The sequence below is a fragment of the Limanda limanda genome, chromosome 2 (genome assembly GCF_963576545.1).
Source record: "Limanda limanda chromosome 2, fLimLim1.1, whole genome shotgun sequence".
Lineage (NCBI taxonomy): Eukaryota > Metazoa > Chordata > Actinopteri > Pleuronectiformes > Pleuronectidae > Limanda > Limanda limanda.
In genome coordinates, this window is record NC_083637.1 from 28,713,046 (window position 1) to 28,733,799 (window position 20,754).

At 40.2% G+C, this 20,754-nt stretch overlaps 1 protein-coding gene across 4 annotated transcripts; it reads left to right on the forward strand.

Annotated features, from left to right (window-relative positions):
* Positions 1 to 426: 426 nt before the first annotated feature.
* LOC133027625 (platelet endothelial cell adhesion molecule-like) lies at positions 427 to 20,129 on the forward strand. 4 transcript variants are annotated; one of them, XM_061094685.1, is made up of 14 exons: positions 428 to 609; positions 710 to 742; positions 5,092 to 5,388; positions 5,789 to 6,055; positions 6,135 to 6,410; positions 7,174 to 7,446; positions 8,815 to 9,093; positions 9,471 to 9,749; positions 11,069 to 11,170; positions 16,403 to 16,456; positions 16,691 to 16,780; positions 17,258 to 17,314; positions 18,751 to 18,773; positions 19,881 to 20,129. In XM_061094685.1, exons 1-14 carry the CDS (start codon positions 567 to 569, stop codon positions 19,980 to 19,982), a joined length of 2,175 nt encoding a protein of 724 aa, XP_060950668.1. In that variant the 5' UTR covers positions 428 to 566; the 3' UTR covers positions 19,983 to 20,129. The 4 variants fall into 4 exon arrangements, with proteins under 4 accessions (XP_060950684.1, XP_060950693.1, XP_060950676.1 ...); XM_061094701.1 differs by lacking the exons at positions 17,258 to 17,314; positions 18,751 to 18,773; positions 19,881 to 20,129 and adding an exon at positions 11,284 to 11,314 and having other exon boundaries at positions 427 to 609; positions 16,691 to 16,759; XM_061094710.1 differs by lacking the exons at positions 16,403 to 16,456; positions 16,691 to 16,780; positions 17,258 to 17,314; positions 18,751 to 18,773; positions 19,881 to 20,129 and adding exons at positions 11,284 to 11,314; positions 13,699 to 13,794 and having other exon boundaries at positions 427 to 609.
* Positions 20,130 to 20,754: the final 625 nt, after the last annotated feature.

Consider the following 20,754-nt stretch of genomic DNA (forward strand, 5'->3'; position numbering starts at 1 on the left):
CCCATGTTGTGTATCAAAGGGTTAAGATGATGGAATAACACTTCATTGTGACTCTATATACAGATTAATACATCTGTTCAGATCTGTATATAAAGGCTTTATATAATAGAAAACTTCAAAGGATTGTCACTGCTTGTACTCCTTTATACCTGCTCAGCGCTGCCAGCCGAGATCAGAGGTCAGCGGCCCGACTGCTGCAACCCAAGCACTACAGGATTATTTTGACTACTACACACACACACACACACACACTGACCAGAGGAGAACATTCCACAGCAGCAAAGAGTCAGGCGCATGAACATCCTGAGGAAACAACACTCACTTCCTGTCAAATTAATCCAAGCTGATGGCTGCTCGGGGTGATAACCACCACCGCAGGCTGATTACTGACTGGCTGAGGTTGAGCACCACCTTAATTTCTGTTCCCGCCCACCAGGTCCAGATTTGACCGCCACAAACGTACACATACAAACAGAGGAACACACCACCTTGAATCATCCTATAGTGACCAGGCAGTTGACCTCCAGGAAAGCCAGCAGCAGGAGTGTCAGTGTTCCGCAGACAGGATGGGCCTCCTACTACTGCTCACCTCCTCGCTCCTCTTCAACTGTAAGACTCCTGACACGTTATCTTCTTTCATGGATTCCTTATTTCTGGATGATTGGTGGGTTTGTCTCTAATCTGGTGCTGTCTTCTCTCTTATCTCAAGCCTTCTATCCGGGGATATTGGTGGACGCTGGATGTAAGTATAATGTGTTCTGTATCAGCCTAGGATGTATGACTGCTCTTTACACATAGAACGTTACTCAGTATCTTCCACAGAATTGTAAATGGCTGCGAGAGACTGGATCAAAGTGTTAGTTGTTGTGGAGCTTCTTCCATTAACTTTTCATTGGATTTTAGATACTCTATAATCTGTTATCGGCCACTAAAGCAACACTTAAAAAGCCAAAAGCAGAGATACGGTCAGTGTGGAAACAGACCTGTTTGTTATCGGAGCTTTCACATCATTGGTCTGTGGTACGGTGGAAAAGTTGTGTCAGGAAGTGTCACACGCCTCCCTGTCCTCCACAGTGGGCTGGAGATGGAAGGCATGAGACAGGCCAGAGCAGCTGTGATAAAGATAAAGATCTTGCTCGAGTTGGGGCAAAACCAGCAGGTTCAGGCTGGAAGTAGAAAAAAAACACATCGATTTTGTAGGTGGCTGAATGGACATGTTTTGTTGTGTTCTTTCCTGCACTCGTTTTCTTGCCTCTCATACCACTGATTTCCTTTGAAATCACATTTCAGATTGTTAGATTTAAATGATTTTTAGACATAAACGAAATTGTATTTCTTTTAAAAAGGTGCAAGGATTTCACATGTATAACCTTTCTACAGTAGCTATGATTAAGTGCTGAGGTAAGGTGGTAGGAAGGTTGAAGCTTTCTAGAGCAGATGTGTGAGCAGACTTCCTGATAGAAGACTAACGCAAGGATTAGAAGACACTTTTGATATGATTGAAACCAAACAAATTCAATACATTTTCTGTCCTATCTTGCTGATTATCTTGGTGCTGGTGCTGTGGTCGCTCAACAAGGTTGATGCTTTACCGCAGTGACCTGAGTTTGAATCCAGCCTGAGGCCGTGGCTGCAGGTCAAACCCACTTTCGAGCAGTATTCTCCATCAAAGCAGTAAACTCATCTGAGGGCTTCTCGTTCACCAGTTTATCCATCCTGTAGGAAAGTGGTCGCCGTGAGTCAAACAAAGTTTCATTATTTCACTGTTATTTAAATGGAACTTCTGCAAAGTATACAGGCAAAGCTTCTCTATAGGGGACAGAAAGTGTTTTGTAACAGCTCTCAAGCTGAAAAGTTTAAGAAGAACAAGTTTAATCTTAAAAATTAAATCACATTTCATTAGCCTATATAAAGTTTATTTTAGAAAGTGCAGTGTAGTAGTTTTGTAGTGCAGTGAAACTGTAAAGGTGACCTGCAGTAATTGAGCTGCATTAAGTAAAGACTTGCTGCATGACAGAGAACGGATGCTGCCACCTGTTTATTCAAAGTTCAGAGAAGCTCAACTCAGTACACAGAACCCTGAACTGGAGAATCAGTGGTCGTTATCATGAATGCACTGCTGCAGAGTTCTGATCATCACTTTATTCAAATTGAATTTAATTGAATGTATCGCTTGTCCAAATTGTACAAAGTTTCACACTGCACTTCCTTTGGCCCTTAACAATACACACACCAAGCGTACGCTGATAAGATGAACGGTTCTCAAGATATGCGTTCAACTGTCAGACAGATTTCTGGAATTATTAGATCGATGTCAAATCATTATCTGACAAGAAATATACAGCAGGTCGTCCAATAACCATAAGGTCACAGTTTGATCTTCGTCTCCCCCATTGTCCACGTGTCCTTGGGCAAGACACTGAACCCCAAATTGCCCCTGACGGCTGTGCTGTAAGTGTGTGGGTGATGTGTGATAGAGAAAGTGCTGCACATAGATGCACTGTATGAATGTGTGTGTGAAGGGGTGGATAGCAAAACTGTCCAGTCACTTGCTTTAATCAGTGAAATAGCATAAAATGGAATCCCCAAAATCCAAACTGTATTTAACTGTGTGACTGAAACATCTTGTGGAGAACCTGTAGCAAAACTCTGCCCTGCTCCCTGACTCCTGTCATCAGCAGCCCTGCCAGGTCGGGCTGAGTGATGCTGCATGTGGGCTGGACTCAGCAGCCCCTGGTTCCTGATGGGTCCCTGTGTTGCTCGTTTCTCTAACAAAGTGCTTTTCGTGCCTTTTTTTCCTCGTTCTACAGGTTTGTTTACTGCCCCCCAGACGCCCACTCTGAGTCACAAAGGCAGCCTGTCGTCTCTAAAACTCCACCATATGGGTGAATTAGTGGGGGGGCTTAGTGTACGTGTGCAGATGCTTTCTGTCTCAGTTACACTTTGGAAAACTAAACTGTTGTCACTTTTCAAAGTTTCTGAAAAGCTTCTTGCTCACTGCTGAAGAGTTGTTGCTCCTTTGGACGGTCGCTTCTACATTCATGAACATGAGCAGATATTTCCCCTCTGACTTACTCATTAGATTTCACCTGTCGGTGCATGTGACACAGTTACTGGATGGGTTCAGGTTACGTGTGGTTATGTGAATGACGCAGTTTGGCTGCTGTGATCATGACAACAAGGCTAAAATAACTGAAATAAAGCCACGATTATTAACCATGATTAGATTAAAATAGTTCTGTCAGGAAAATAAATTGGGCATCTCATGAGGCTGGATCCATAAAAACATGTTATTGAGATAAAATTTCAGCAACTGTTGTCTAAAGAAACGACAGAGTCCGGTGCTCCTCATGTTACTGACAGCTGAACAGGTTACTTCTTACCTGAAAGATCAGTGATGTCCTTGGCCCATTGATTTCAAGACCCTTGGTGAGGTTGGGCCTTCTTATCTACTGTGACACCATTGATTTAGTTTTACAGATCACCACCAAAGAATTTTCTTCGTCATACTCACAACATTGTTTATTGTATGAGACACATTTCAAGATGAGATCCTGACAAGAGTCGGATGGAATTCCATTGTGACACATCAGCCTTCTGAGTACCAGCTCATTATCATTTTAACAGCAGCTGCATTTCAGGGGTGCTCATTTCAGACATACCAGCAGCATGACCAGACAGAGGTGCTGATTCAAATGGGTGTGGGTAAAAGGAAATTCTATTCAGTCCGATTCTATGCAAACTGTGACTCATGAAACTCCACCCAATAATTGTGTGGATCTAAAACAGTGACGTTTCCACCAAAAGCTTCACTGCAGTCCCTCTCTGTGACATGTGTTGGTCAGATTTAAAGTATTTATCTTATATCATATACAAACATGAATAATTAAAGTGTTAATTGGAAGACATGAACACAAGAGTATTTAGAAAAGTAAAACCAAGGTTGAAACAGTGCATCATATGTGAACACAGGAGAGACCAAAGGCTCAAATCTTAGGAGTGAGGGATCCATATTATGTGTGGTTCCCTGCGGTAGATGGATCTAAACAGAGGGGTTCAGTAGAGTCGAGCTGGTGGATGTGAGGTGGCACCGAGCTCCAGAGTCGAGGTGCAGAGCAGCAGAGGAAGAGCCCAGGGTTCAGGTAGGGCAGTAGGTTTGAGGCTGTTAGACTATAGAGGGCTTTAAAGGTGAGCAGTGGAATTAAGAATGTATAATTTGTTGGACCAGAAGCCAGTGATGCTGAATGAGGAGCGGCGTGATGTGGTCTGTGGTGGCAGTAACATAACTGTGAAGCTAGAGCCAGGACTCAATTACATTAGCTTAGCATAAAGACTGAGAACACTGGGAAACTGCTCCGACCGTAGGTTAATAGATCTCTAAAGTTCACTTATGAACAAAGAATATAATGTCTCCTTTATTAAATCCTGTTACTGGCTTCATCTTCTCACCTAATCCTCAGCAACACAGCCATAAACTCATATTCCAAAATGTGCATGCATTCACACAAGTTTATTTGAATGAGACAATATGTTTGGAATCAAATTTTAACCAATCATAGACCATATTACCTTATTTTCAATTATTTGACCATGCAAAGATAAATAATACATCCCACTAGTCTTGAAAAGTCCACGTGAAGTGAGGCACCGTCTCTATAAGAAGTTACATGTATCCCGTCCTGTCAATATAACATAAGGGCAGCATGGTGTTGTTTAGCACTGTCGCCTCACAGAAAGAAGGTTCCTAGTTCGAATCCAAGTCTTTCTACGATGGGTACTTCCTCTGGGTACTGTAATACATGCAGACAGGTGTGAGGGTAATTGAAGATTGTAAATTAACTGGAGGTGTGAATGACTTTTCCCACCTATGGGTCCAATGTCTGCTGGGATTAGCTCCAGCTCCACCACAGCCCTCAAAGATAACCAGTATAAATGGATGGATAGAGGATTTATTTTAAAATTTGATCAAATATAAGCTCACAATGAATTAAAATTATTAAAAAAGGTTACTAAGGTCAAATCAAAATACTTGTTCACTATAGATTACTTTGCACATTAACTCTAATCCTTTTTTTTAATCCCTACCTATAGTATTGAATATAAAAAACATCCTCCTGTTCATTGAGCCCAGTACTAGTGTGGCTTGGGACACAAATGTGACTGTGAGATGTAAGGCCACCATCATCCACTCGGGGACGGAGATGCTGAGTCGTGAGTACACGATATACAAGGGCAGAAGAGAGGTGTACACCAAGACCTCCAGCACATCAGAGGACATGATGTACCTGCTGCCCGGGGCCAGACTCTCCAACACCGGCAGATATAAGTGCAAGATCAATATCGAGGGCAAAGAGATGACAAGTGAAGCTACACAACTCACCGTGAGAGGTTGGTTTGTGTCACAGGATTCTCTCTGTGTCCCTTTTTAAATGTTTTATAATCTGTTGTGACTGGAGAAGCTCAGGTGAGTTTGGATGACTCAGATAAAGTATCCAAGCTACAACTCTGAGAAATCTTAAATAAGTCACACGTCTCTCTCTACAGGACACTAATTTTGGATGCAAGCTGTTTGGATGAACAACAGAGTTCGTCTGCTTTTAAAAAATTTGCATTGTTTAGCCATGATAATGTACCTTATACTGTCAGGATTCATCTTTGGCATATTCAAGAAGTTATTTTTAACAAGAGAGAGGAGAGGATGTTGGAGCTGTCAGAAGATCTTAAACATTCTCAGAAGATGCTACAGTTTTATGAATCTGAATATATGTCTTAAATGTTGGTTTTCCAGGCATGAAACCAATTCTCCACCTTGACAAAGATGTTGTCAATGAACAACACGATGTAACAGCCACGTGCAGAGCGCCCGGGGAGACCGGCTCCTTTTACTTTTACTTCTATGAGGACTCCATAGAGATCCCGGAAGATCCGGTCAACTCCAACCAGCTAGAAGCCACGTTTCGCTTCAGCAGGATTGGCATCCACAATCTTAGCTGTGCCTATAGAATACAGAACTTCAGGTCTGAAGAGAGCAACATTATCTCTGTTTCAGTCAAAGGCAAGTAGAGTTTTAAAATGTCTACTTTTGTAAGCTTTGGGCCCGTCTGAAGTTTCCATCACTGATTTTGTCTCCTCAGAGTTCCCCATCACTCCAGTCCTGGAGATTTTGCCTCAGTCCGAGGTTTATGAAGGAGATCAACTCAACATCTCGTGCACCATCAGAATGCTTCTCAACATCTCTGTGAGCAGCCCTCCCGACCTGTACCTGGTCCAAGGGACAAGGGCTCTCAGCAGTGGACTAACCAAGGTCAACCACAGCATGGTCGCTCTGGCAGAGGACCCTGGGGATTTTGAGTGCAAACTGGAGATAGGACATGTGATCAAAGTCACCACAAAGATGGTTCCAGTGACTGGTGAGTGAGCAGAGGAAATAAATGTCCATGTACGTTCACATTGTACATATAGTAACTGTAAAGGTTATCAGAAGAGTCAGAAATTACATTCCACTCATTTTAGGTTATAATATTTCTATAAACTTTCAACAGGGAACAAACTATTGAATTAACAGCCATCAGTGGGAAATATATACTATGTACTCTCTTACTATAAGTTGTCTGAGAGGACTGTTAGAACATGTCTGTCTATACTAAATAATAAAGAAGAGCCAGGACATGGTTAGGTTTATGTCCCCAGTGTTGTATCTCTAAATGTAGCCAATGGTTGACACATCATCTTGAAATCATCTTATTATCATATTATTATATTTGTAATTATATAAGATATGTCATTTTATTTTATTCCAGGTTGCGTTATCAAACCTGGCTATAGGGACAACAACTTGCACAGCTTGCTCCTATCTGTTTACAGTGCTGTCTGTTGATTAATGAGCACTGTCTCTATCAAATAAACAAACGGATGTTTTTTATGTATACATTACATACGGATGTATTAAAAGGGAAGAGACAATTAATGAATAAAAAACAAAATAAATTAGGTATATCTGTTTTTTCAACCTTTGGGTAAAGAGAAAAAAGAAGGATGGTCTCGGTTGAGTGCGAAACTGTTTATCTGTTTTTTACTCCATTTTAGTTCATTTATCTTTATTTGTTTATTTTTTTCTTTTCTGCATTATTAATTGATATCAGTGCAGATATAATTTTTTTAATCTGTCCACAGAGCTGTTTTCGGCGCCAACTCTCACCATGTCTCCTGCCGAAGTCTTTCAAGAGGATAATATGACACTAACCTGCAAAAGTGAGAACTACGCCTCTGAAAGAATCACCAGGGAAGATCTGACTTACACTCTTGAGCCGCCTGACAGCACACTGACCCCCGTGACGCCCGGGGTCTTCTCTGGCAGGGCCCTGCAGCTTAGTTTCACCCATACCTGTGTAGCTCAAGCCAAGGGCATCATGAAACACAGTAACACCCTGACTGTATATCCTAAAGGTGAGCTAACTGGATTCTTAAAGGTTTCTCAAAGCTAATGTCTTGATTTAGTAAATGTAAACTCACTTGATATTCACCTCATTACATTAATTTGTCATAAAATACACACATTTGCCTGAGTGAACTTGTGCCACAATTGAACACATTTTAGGTTATAATATTTATATTATAAACTTCAAACACAAAGCAAATCTGAATTTGATGCCACCAGATTTGTGGAGGCTCAACATTATCATTGTCATCATTGTCATGTTGTGTGACACAATGCGCACCTAGTGCTAGTCTGGTACACAAAGTCATTTAAAGTGAGCGTGGATCATATGCGCCACTATGTTGTGGTTGACCAATCAGTGGGCCAGCTGGCCAATCAGAGCACACTGGATTGTTTAGGAGGGGGGGCTTAAAGAGACAGGAGCTATAAAAAGTGTTTCAGACAGAGGCTGAAAGGAAGAGCTGCAGCAGTGGACAGGATGAGAACACTGATGCTTTCTCTGAACATTATAGCATGTACATATTTTCAAGTAATAACCCTCATTCATACCATGATCTGACTATGAGCATAACATGTCTCCTTTAAAGAACTGATGTGTAGTTTTAGAGACAACACCCCTCCACTTCCAAACTTAAAGTTAACATTTCAAGAGTCTGACCGTTATTATTATTATATTATTATTATTGTTATTATTAATAAAAACAAGAGAGGCTGGCAGAAAGGCTTTGACTCACTCTTCAGAGGAGAATGTCAACAACCACTGTTACCTAGCAACAGAGGTTTTTGTATGTGTGTTTCACTGTGTGCAGCAAGTGAGCAAGAGTTTTGTCCTTTTTTAAGGTTTGTTCTCTGAAGTCCATAGGAAAGTGCCTGTTTAATTATAAATGATAATCAGTTGTATGGACAGGCTGCAAAGTGCTGATCAACTGAGAGGAAATATATATCAACACGGTTCTTTCTTTATGCACTGGTGTTTCAATGCACCCTATAGCACAAAGATGTTATTTCTATTATGTCATCTATAGTTATATTATAGGACACTATTACCATATTTAAACCTTTTTTTGTCCCTCTGTTAATTTTGAACCTTTCCTTTGACCCTAAATTGTCAAATAAAATATCTGTTACTGCTCCCCAGTCCCAAGCTAAACACCTTGTCATTATATAATTGCCCTTTATAGAATGTGCAGCAGAATAGTCAATATAATTATGTTAAATAATGAAATATTATATGTCTGTCTGTCTGTCTTTTCTTGGCAAGATAAGGCGAGATTAGCTATCAGAGTGCACTTCTACTGTCACTATGGTTTTCCTGGTTAATGGGACTCCGCCACAGAAACTCAGAGTTTTCTTTTTCTGTTTCTCCTTGTTTGCAGTGTCTGTCTCGATCCCTAAGATCTCAGTGGTTGGCAGGGTGGTCCTGGGACAACCATTACAGATCCTCTGTCAGTCGGACACTGGCAGTTTACCGATCAACTACACCCTGCTATGTGATAATGACAAGCTGAGCACAACCACTGTCAGGCTTCCCCGTCAGGAAGCTCTCTTCACAGTCACCATCGTCAGGCCTGAGGAAATAAACAAGTACATGTGCGAGGCCAGTAATAATCACAGGAAGGCTCAGCTCAGTAATAGACTCAACGCTGCTGTTATAGGTAACTAATCACAACAAATACCCTGCGTTCATCCGTTGTAAATGAGTAGCACATTTTAAGTAGCCTCATTAACAGTCATCCATAAATCCAGATTGTTTACCCCATGTAAATAATTTTGATCAGCCACATCAGCTGTATCATAGAGAAATACTGAAAAAGAAACTACTGTATATATATACAAGAGAAAAATATTTCCTCTAAAAGTCTTATTGAGGAATTGGAACTTACATTTTCCTTACCACAGGAGAACAATTTTATCTTAAAAGCTGAATAACAAACCGCCCATAATGTGAAAATATGTGCTGATGGTGTCTGATTAGCTTGTTGATTATTGAGATGGATAGAGTCTAAGTTTTTTCATTTTTTTCTCTCTGCAGTGCCTCTGACAAGGACGACTCTGACCGTCCTCCCCAGCTTAACAGAGATCTCGGAGGGAGATGATCTCTACCTGATATGTGGCACTAACGGGTCGCCACCAGTCACCTTCAAGTGGTACCGTGATGGTGACAAACAGCCGCTGTTCACCAACATCACCGACCAGAACAACACACACTACAAAGTCTCACAGTTGTCCAAAGAGCACAGCGGCACATACTACTGCGAGGCTATCAACCACGCCAACAAAGTTGTCCGTAGCGAGAAGGTCACCATAGAGGGTGAGACTGATGAGTCTTTATATTCTGTAGGAACTAACCTTCACCAGACTAGCTGCTCTTTTTGTTCTCTTTCTGTCATTTGTTTTTGAGTTTGACAAAAAGCAGGCGACTTGGCATAATCCTTTGTGCATGAACGCATTTTGTATTCACACAAAACTAAGAATCCGGGAAGGGAAAAGAAACATTTAAGGTGTCCCAAGATTAAAATCATTTGCTGGACCGCAACAGTGAGGCCAATGAATGACTCATTGAGTAATGAATTTACTCCATTGGTTGGCAGGTTGAGTATTGGGGTTTCCTTTTCTGTTACTTTTTCAAAATTAATTGGTTCAAACAGATTATTTTATGCCCTTAAGGAGGCATTCACAAGGCAGTGTGTCCAACTTAGCACATTTGTCGCTAGATTTACTCACTATCCAGACTGCTTTAATGATTTCATGTCATTAATACACCTAACCACAAATCTAGTGGATTGTTGGGACAGACCTAAGCTACTTTCCAAAGAAGAGAGTCGTCAGCACTGAGCCATGATCATGAGGTTGGGCCCTAACCCTAACCCTTACCTCTGCAGGCAAACCTGTAGACCATGTGTCTGCTGACGAGCTTTATTTCTCTGACTGATCATTTGCAATACTCTAATAATAGATGAATGTGTCTGCTGATTTTGTAACCCTCTTTCAAAGGGCTTGACAGTGACAGCTGGTCGATGTATATATAATCTAAACATCCCTTTTTATAGTTATTCTGCTGTCTGAAGACTGAGAGAGAAATCCGTGTAAATTATTTAATGACTGTATATGTGAGCACAGAGAGGAGGAGAGAAGCAAACAGGCTGAATGCGAGATGACAGTTGGCTGAATGCAAATCGGACACAATGATGTCATGAATATTTCAATGAGCGTAATATGCCATTTAGTGACTAAGCGACTTTTCAAGCAGCCTTTCACTACTTTCCAGTGAAAGTAGAGGTAGAGTGGTTCCACAATAGTTCATCCAGTTGATAAATGTAATCCAGCTCTATTCTCGGCTTTGGCCTGGTCTCACTACCTTAACAGTGATTTTGCTTGTGCTTCAAATGTCCAACACTTGAGTATCACGCTTCAACTCTCTCCAGGTTCACACGCTAGCAAGGCAAAAAATCCAGGTTTATATATATGGTGTCAGATCCTCAGAATATGCAGAAATGTTTGATACCTTCAACAATTCTTGTGCGTTTCTTTATCTTTCTCTTGCACTACCTTTGTCACCATGTCCCATTTTCTTCTCCTCCTCTCTCTCCCTGTGATTTGCCTGATTTGTGTGTGTCTCCCTCTCAACAGTACGCATGGCGCTGTGGAAGAAAGCCGTGATTGGGGGCGTGGGTGTGGTGGTGGTGTCGCTGCTGGTGCTGGCCTGCGTGCTGTACTGCAAATCCAAGAGAGGTAGAAAGACCTACAGTCCTCCAGCAACTCGGGGCCCTTCTGTCTAACTATGTATGAAAACATTCCTCTGCCTCCTTCCTCCTGCTCCTCTCACGTCTCCTCTCCAATTGTAGGTAAAAGAGAAGCAGATGCTGAATTGTCAGTGTGAGTTGGCACGATTACTTGCTTCCTCTGTATGTGACAGATTCTGTCGAGGTCAGCGACGATGTATCTAGTTTTTAGCTGCTGGTTTTATCATATGCTGGTTTTGCATGTTTGGAGAGTATAAATCACATAGACTTCCATTATACACGTTTTCCCCACCTTTCAGGCAGTGCAATAAAAGCTTAAATTCAGTATTAGGAGAAACTAACTATTTATACATTTTTCATATCTCATAATTTTTCACATGGAGACTTATTGGTGGTCTGGTGTCCCCATGGTGACCTCTTGATGTTCTTCATGTTGATGACAAGACTCCAGGATGTTACTGATCCTGGCAAACAAACCCTGTAACTTCTAAAATATTATGCTTTAGTTTTACAAAAGAATAAACAAAGACTTAGACATAATATTTTACTCAGTGAGGTAAGCTAAGCTAGCCATCTCCTGAGGCCAAGTTCATATTAGAGTACAGGCATGAAATTGGTATCAATGTCCTCATGTAACTCTCTGGGGAAAGCATATTTCCCTAAATGTCCAACTATTCTTTTGAATTAAGTGTCAAACTTCATCAATCCCTACATAAAAATTGTAGTGTTACAACAACTAAGTCACCAAAACTCTGGACAGTAGCAGCCAACAGAGGCTAACAATAGGACTTATATTTCTGATATTTGCTGAATATATATAGTGTACAGTAGTAGCAGTCCATAATATACAGCACATTAGTCCAGCAAATCCAGTATTGTTTTTGTCTTATGCTGTACAGTGAAATTAAGGATTGTACTTTGATGTTTAAGTGTTATTATTGAAACTTAAATATATGTAGACAACAGTGGAAGTGTGCCGTATAAAAATCGAAGGGTTGTTAGCCAGAATAAATGTAAAAAAAAAAAAAAAAAGGACAAAGTGAAAAGAACGTAAAAACTACACAACTTTAGAGGAAACCAGTGTAGTGTTGACCCCTAGTTGAACTATAGAGCTGTTTAGATGAGTGGGTCTCCATTTTGTTTGTATGTCATGGACTCGGGGCACATTCCCATTGTTTTCACGCTATTACTCTATGTTCTTAGAAAACAAACAATTCTCCAGATAAATATAGTAAATACGAAAGCTGCGAGGTAGTAAACAAACAATCAAGGTTTGCTTTTTTTAAAGAGGGAAGCATATGCAACAGGTGATAGTCAGAAATAATACAAAGATTAAATGTCTTGGCTAAGAACAATCCTAAATAGGTTTGTTTTTAAGAGCACTTTCTGCTATTTGGATTAGATTGGTGTTATTGAAAATCCTGCCAGCAGACCTAATTTTTAACATTTGTCAGAAAGCCTTTGAGGGCTTCTCGACAGTAAGTCTAATGCAACACAGAGGTTTTTAACACAGCCACAGGAAGTGTGGTTTGACTTTTGTATTGTGTACCCATGACTGTTCTCATCAGCCATTCTCACGCCTCAATAGTCACTGCATTTTTCCTGTTGAAACCTCAGTACCTCACTCCCCTGATATATGTTCTAATGTTCTAATATGCATGCAGGGATCATGTGGTGGGGACCTTATTACCATTTATGTAACTATTTATGCTGCTGCAGATATCCCCTTAAAGTTTATATGCATGCACAATGTGTGTACGAGTATACATATTGTCTTTGTCTGTTTTGCATGTACATTGTGTTTGTGTCTATGTATTGTAGAGGTATAGAAACAGTAGGATGTTGTTAGAATACAGTAGGAAGTTAAAGGGATAGTTCACCGAATAATGAAAATTAGGTCATTATCTATGCCGATGGAGGGGTGAATGAAGTGTTTGAGTCCTTAAAACCCTTTAGGAATCTCAGGGGTGAACAGTGTTGGAGCCAAATCCAATACAATTGAAGTAAATGTTGACAGATTCTTCAAACGTAAACTAAACAACAGAAAAACGGAAGTAGCGATGCTATCAGAACCAGCAATGCTTCCGTGCACCCTGTGCGTGCCCTTGGGCAAAAGCTTTTTTGCAGTGTGTGAAGTGTGCGTGAGAAAGTGTGTAAATATGATGCTGCTTCGAGTTGAATTTGAATGTCTTGGCTTAGGGACACTTGGATGACACCACAGGAGCAGTATGGAGGCATTTTATTTTTTGAATTAGTTTTTTTACATTTGAAGAATCAGTCAATTTGGCTGCAACACTGTTTACCCCTGAGACTCCTAAAGGGTTTTATGGACTCAATCACTTTACCCACCCCTCCATCAGAATTATATACCAGATAATGAGTCAATATTTATTTTTCAGTGAACTATTCCTTTACCTCCTTAAGATGCAAGTTGCTTCAGTAGATAATTCACGGTACATAGCATTAATTGTCAATTGTTACAAAGTGCTTAGAGTGCCCATTATTATCTTCTTCCAGACGAAATGCCAATCTATGATGGCATGGACGGGAAGTATCACCAATGGAGCAGCAACAGGAGCATCTACAGTGTCCCAGCCACAGTGTAGAGAAGCTCTGCAGTAGGAGGGAAACATTTTTTTTTACAAAGAAGCATTAATCCTTTTTATCTAGAATTATTGTACAATTGGACATATATTTCACTCTATAAAATCTACACTCTCAAGAAAAAGGTGGGGCATTGTTATGCTGAGATATGGACCAAAACCCGCTGCTCCCTCTCCGCTCCTCCTGCAATCTAAATGGCATTTGATTTACTACTTAACATTAATGTCTTTCCTTTGTTCTTTCATCCCCATGTTTCTGTTTCTGTGATTGCATGTCCTTTTTTGTGAGAACTGCTCTTTTTTGTCTGATTTATAAATAGCTTTGGTGACTGACTCATTTGTATATACATTTGATCACCATGACAGGAAATGTATGTATATATTTTGGTTGATCCCTTGACTGACTGGAAGAGACACTCGTAGAATAAAGACATTGCTTTTATTTAGAAATGTGTCAGTACCATTCATTTTGCCCTGGCTAGTGGATTGTAGGCTTAATTCATTTGTGGTAAACATTTTTAATATTATCATGCATTATGTTATAATATTGTACTTCTTTGTTCTGAATGGTGCACGGATACAATACAAAAACTGCCAACATAATATAGGTTGTTTCATTTCTTAAAAAAAGGAAAACACAAAACAGACTTCCTTCAAAAAGTCGAAAACAATAGATTCTGCAAGAAACGTCCTCTGTTGGCACAGAGCAGCTTATTGGTGGTGGGGAGGGGGGGGGCAGTGTTGATAAAACTGCTGGTGCTGGGGAGGGAGGGTCTTGTTTTGACTCAGGACACATACGTTGCATGAATGCATGCAGCTGGTGGAGGAAATTAATCATAAGAGCTTTGGTCGAGCTGTGTGTGAGATTACATTACCAACTGGGAAGTTGTTTTTGCCAGAATTTATTGTGCAGCCGTTGCTGTAATAACAAGCTATTGTGCACAAAGTGGCGGAGGATTTCTGAACCAGATGAAGGCTTGTGCTCCATTGTTACTGCTTTTGTTTTGTTATAAAGTCTATACCCGAAGGCCAAATTGTACAGATGTCCCAAATATAGTATCTCATATCTTTTCGTAACAGCTTTTAGAATACAGAAGTGTAAACGTTAGATCAGAAGATTGAAAGGACTCTCAAGTCTGACTGAAATGGATAGCTGACTTTAGCTTAGCATAGCGACCTGAAAGGGAAAACTCTTGCCTGGCTCTGTTCTACAATGGCTGCAGTCTCTCATTTTTACACTTTGATTTTTGTATGAATTAAACAAACAAGATATAATTTGGCAATGAGCTAAATTTATTGGAGCTAGTTGATATTTATTTTTTTAAACGTGTTTCCTCTTCCTCTCGCTGTGCTACAGTGAAGCTAAAATATCCTGGATATGAACGCTGCAATCTTGCGCTCTTGACATCATTTGGAGCAGAGTCTGTGCAGTAGTGATAGTAGAGGTGAGCTGTGTAACTCACGTCCCACCGATGCACTCAACTAATCGTGAATCAGTCTCAGCTATCAATCGGGACTTTTAAAACATCAAAATATATCCATTAAAACCAATTTTACCAAAATAATGAACATTTGAAAGTAAATCAGTGAAGAACTATAGAAACCTTCTTGAAAGAAACCTTTATTTTATGTGTCTTTTGGATTTGCACTGCAGCCAGTCACTAGGGGGCGGTCAAAACGATTTGGCTTCACTTAAGGGGAACTGTTGTGTGTCCATCTTTATATACAGTCTATGCTTTCTAGCCAGTTTTTCTTTGTTTCAAGGGTTTATGATATAGGCTGAGTTTACCATTTGTTGGCTGTAGCTTTACAGCAGATTATAGAGATTTAACACAGATATTGTTCTTCATAAACAACCCTCAGCAATACAATGAATAGGTATATTTGCCAAGTGTTAAACTATGTGACGAAGAAGTGCCCAAACGCATCAGCTACGTAAAGTGGTAGAGAAATGAGTCCTTAGCTGTGTTTCCCTCTTCATAATGTTGTTGGCGTTTTTTGGGGGGGTTCTGGTCTGGCCTGAAATAATGTCTGTGGTCAAGACATTTACTCATTTCAATCACATTGGTAAACACCCCACTTATTAATTATTAAGATGTTTTTAAAGTGGTTCCTATCAAGTTACTAAATGAGTTGTCAGGGACATCATTCGGCCACAGCACACATGAAAACCATTCCACTCATCACACATTCACAGCATTGTGTTTTCCAAAAGTACTCTTCTGTTATGGGCTTTTGCAGAAGAGATAAGTGTGCTAAAGTAAGTGGGCTAAGTCAAATAACAAGCTGGCAGCTTAGTAGCGGTGGAGTTGGAGTCATGCAACCGAGGTGCAATTCAATTATAGTCTAAAATGTACCTGTTTCTTCTGTTGATTTTATTTAGGCCTTGAAATGGTGTTGATCTGAAGATTGTCTTGAATGGACATAATGTGCAAGCTATGATAAACAAATTGTTCGTATCTGCGATAATAATGTGTCATCGTTTGCATTCTGTGTCAGTTGATAACACCTACGGCTCCGCAAATGTTATGCTATTTTAATTACTTATCAATGTATGTGTGTTGATGTGTGGGTTTGTCAGCTACCCGACCTAATGACTGTCTGTTTGTGTGTCCCAGTGAGGGTGGTCCGAGCTGCCGTCAGTGTGTGGAGTGAGCGACCACCTGAAGCAGGTGAGTGGGGCTTGTGAGGCAGTTTACCATCATGTGAATGCTTTGAATCTTGATCCGGTCGATGCAGATGGCCGTCCACACTGAGTCTGGGTCTATAGGTTCCTTCCAGTAAATGAGGGATTTTGTTTCTCTCCACAGTCTCAAAGTGTTTGCTTGTCGTGGGAACGGTTGGGTTGTTATGATTTGGGTCTATACAATTACAATTGAATTGAATTGATCATTTGCTTGATGTAGCCAATGACGAGGAGAGCAGTGTGGTGTCCAGCGAGCCTGATGTAGAGTATACAGAGGTGGTGCATCCCCAGCCAGTGGACACTGTCAGAGGTAAACACACAAACCTGCCTTGTTTTGAGTCCATGTCTTTTTATTTTTAAAAGAACTTTATTTCTCTCTCTTCATTTCTCCTACTTTTTGTCACTCTGTTTTCTATCCATTCTGCCTTTTTCCACCCTCCATTCCAAACTTCTTTGCCAAACCATTTTCCTCTGCTTTGCGCACATTCCTTTATAGTTGATAAGACAAGTAATTACCCATAACTAATATATCTTCAGGTCGCTGTAACTGCTGGGACTTCCAGAACCACTGCAGATCTTATAAACAGGAAGGGTTGAACTAATTGCCTGTTCTGGTGTCTGATACTAGCCGTCCTGTGCTGAAGCTCCCAGCCGGCCAGGGATGGCAGAATGTCACACAACCCGCATATTTTTAGGTTTTCTCTAAATGACAGATCAAACACAGTATCTACAAAACTTCATCTTTTGATGTTCAAGCAGGCTAATGTGTTGCTTTTTACGTTAACAGTCCCAATGCGAAAAGGCACAGACACAGTTTACAGCGAGCTCAAAGATCTTCCACATGGTGAGTGTTACATCTTTAAAGCTGCACTGAAGAATAACTCCAAAGTTAAAAATTACAGATCGACTACATGTAGTAACAATTGGGCTTGTTCGTAGTGACGAACTCAGAGAAAATGATCAGCCAACACTGCTTTTTCTTTCAGTGCTGCTGAGCTTTCTAAAACCAAACTGCCTCACTGCCATCATCAGCCTTGTTTCTTGTTTCCACATCAGGCAACTGTTTTCAGTAAAAGAGTTCTGATGCAGCAACTGAACAACACCTGTGTTGGCAGTTTGCAAGTTAACATTAAAAGGTGGAGACCAAACCAGACCTTAAAGAAGACTGATGATTAAACTAATGGTCAGAAATATGACCCTGAATTGAAGTAAATGTGCCTGTAGCTAACATAAATATAGGGAACTGTTTGCTAACCTTTTAACTTTTATTTTGAAAAGTTGTGAACTTGAGTCTAAATATTGTGTCCGTTGCTCAATAAATCTCTGTAATAGCAGACATGCATGTTTGAAATGAGAACAGCAGTTACGTAAATCATTCAAACTTACATACAAGCCACATCATTTTCTGAAAAACATTGACTCTCAAAATGTTATTGCAGGTAAACCAGGTAGGAAGAATGCAAAGTTGTATTACTTCACTCTGCATAGGCTGTGTAAAATAAACTCTGCACACAGCGTCCAGCACACAAACAATAAAATATTAACAGTATATTGTAGAACTCTCATTCGTAAGGACTGCATTATTCATAGAATGAGTACTGCATTTGTCTATATAACGATAATATGGCAAGTGGCAAAATTATCAATTCATGTAGCTTTAAATACTGCATCATGAAGGTAAAAGAGACATTTATAGATTTCCGAGATGAGAACGTTTATAAATGATGGAAAGACAGTTTACCCTGGCCAGCTACAGAACCATGACCACATCCTATAACTGCTGGCAGGAACTTCCTGTTATTAGAACAGCAGCCAGACGCTGGACGTGTCTATCAAGCAGTCTATCGGAGTCCTAATGTTTCCTGTTCAACAGTGACAAAGGAATCCTGGGTCGGTGAGCGAAGCATCTGTACGAGTCAGAAGGAGTATTGATATAGAGGAAAGGGACAGGATTCATAGGCTGAGGCTGGTCAGTCTATGCTGAAACAATGGGCCTCTGCAGCGGAGGAACAAGTGAGGCAGCAGGTTCAGCCCTGTTATCATAACTGACAAATGACTAATGAATAACTCTGAGGTCAGGCAGTGAGGACGTTGAGTCACCCGACCAACCCATATTTTCTCCTTGTGAGAGCTGTTGGGTTTTTTCGATAATTTTGTCGATCTGGACTTTACGTTGTTAATTTCCATGAAATAATGTAGATTATGATTTGGTGCTGAACAAATATGATTTTATTTTATTTCATTTGTGATACTTTTATTTTGTGCTGCTTTGTCCTTTAGGTGCTGCTGACCCCCAAGACTATGTGAGTAATTAACTGCACAATCAATCCTATTTAAATATGTTCCTCTCACGCTGTACCATTACTATCAATATACATATTTACATATAAATTATATATACAGTAACTGCTTCATTTTCTGCATTTCTAATTCATCAATGGTTAATTTGATATCCATAAATGCAAGCAAAACTATTTATATGAAATTGTTGTTATAGATTACTATTATATTTAATATCTCATTCAGATTTGATGTTAAGTCAATGTAAATGTTAATTATTAAACACTAATTTCAGCTCAATGGTTATTGTACCTGTGTACAGTTCAAACTCCACCCGTTCAAAGCAGTTCACCAGTATGTCTATAACTTGGCCAAAATGATGAAATAATTAAAACTTTATAACTATATACAGTAACATTATGTGTGTTACTTGTAATCTGAACTCCTAAAACCATTTTATGTCCCTGCCTTGGTTGCTTCCCAGTCACACTGACCCTCTGCAGGCCGATAGTAGCCCACAGAGTGGGTGGGAAATGGCTGTCCAAGTTTCCTGACAAGAACAAAGGCGTTTGGGCCGGGGCTTCCTTCCCTATCGCCCAGTCAGATCAGTGCAGTGGTCCAATCACATGAACTCCGAGCCCATCTCAGCCAGCGCACTGTCAAACATGCAAGCCGTAATCACCAGCCCTCCCAAACACACCATTTGCCCCTAAATGGTGCTTCAGGCGGCTAAAGAGAAGAAGTTGAAAAAATAAGCAAAGGATGTGACATCATGATCTGAAAATGGTTGTTTCTTTCATCAGTTTCTGAAATCTGCCTCCGGGGGGGTGTCATTAGGATTAGCAACAAGAAAAACGAGGGTTATCTCAAAGGTAGTTTGGCAAACAGATGAGAATCAACTTAAAATCTGAGTTAACGAGCAACTGTTGTCAATACATGGACCAAAAAGCACTAACATGTGCTTGTGTGACATTGTTTTTACAAAATGTTGCGTCTTATTTGTTAATTTGTTTATCTATCAACAGCATAGTTGTGTGCTTCAGTGTTAACTGCTTTGTGTTGTGTGCCAGGCTTTAAGCTTCAGCAGGGTAAATGAAGCAGTGACGTGTTTAATGTCTCTTTTTGAGCAGGGTTCAGTGGAGTACGCAGAACTCAATGGTGACCGACCTGAGATCAGTCACTACCTTCCAGAGGCCAACAACCCCCAGGACCTGCCGGTGCCGGTGGATTAGTGATGGTACCGCCCCTTCCTGCTGCCACCTCTAATCCACACTTTATCATCTCCACCATATTACTATATCACATCTTCCTCCTCTTCTTCAGTCAAATAACTGAGTGCTAGGTTAGCTGTAAATATTTTTTTGTATTAATAAAGGCATCTCACCTACAGTATACTTCCAGTGTTGTTTGGTGGTGTGTTTTCCTTGTTCCCACAGAGATCTGATAAAACTAAGATTAAATAATAGTGGGTCATCTAGGAATGTCCCCAATTGTCTGTGTGTATTCTGCTAAATGTAAATGCTATATTTACTACACTGAGACATTTTTAAATGAGATATTTTATTCTATGACACTCGGAGATTTTATTCTATTTATACTAAATAAGTATAATTGCAGAAGAAGTTTTGAAATATTAGAGCTGTAAAGACAAGCGGAAATAACACAGCTATGATCAGAAAAAAAACAGTGTCAATTTCTCAGAGGTATTCTTCCTCAACTCAAGTTCCAGTAAGATTATTTTCCCTTTGCATTAGTACATGGTGTACACAGTGAATGTAGTGGCCACACATTAAGTAAAAATAAGTGAAATAAAATCAAAAAGAAATGACATAAATGTAAATACTCATGCCTTTGGCATGTGAGAGTGTTTAAACACGTTTCACCACCAGGCATGTTGAATGGGCAACAAATGGCCATTCGGTTGCACCATATTTCATGGTCTGAAGTGTATTGCCTGTATTCCTGAGGTTATGTGGCAGATATGACAGTAATATTACATACATG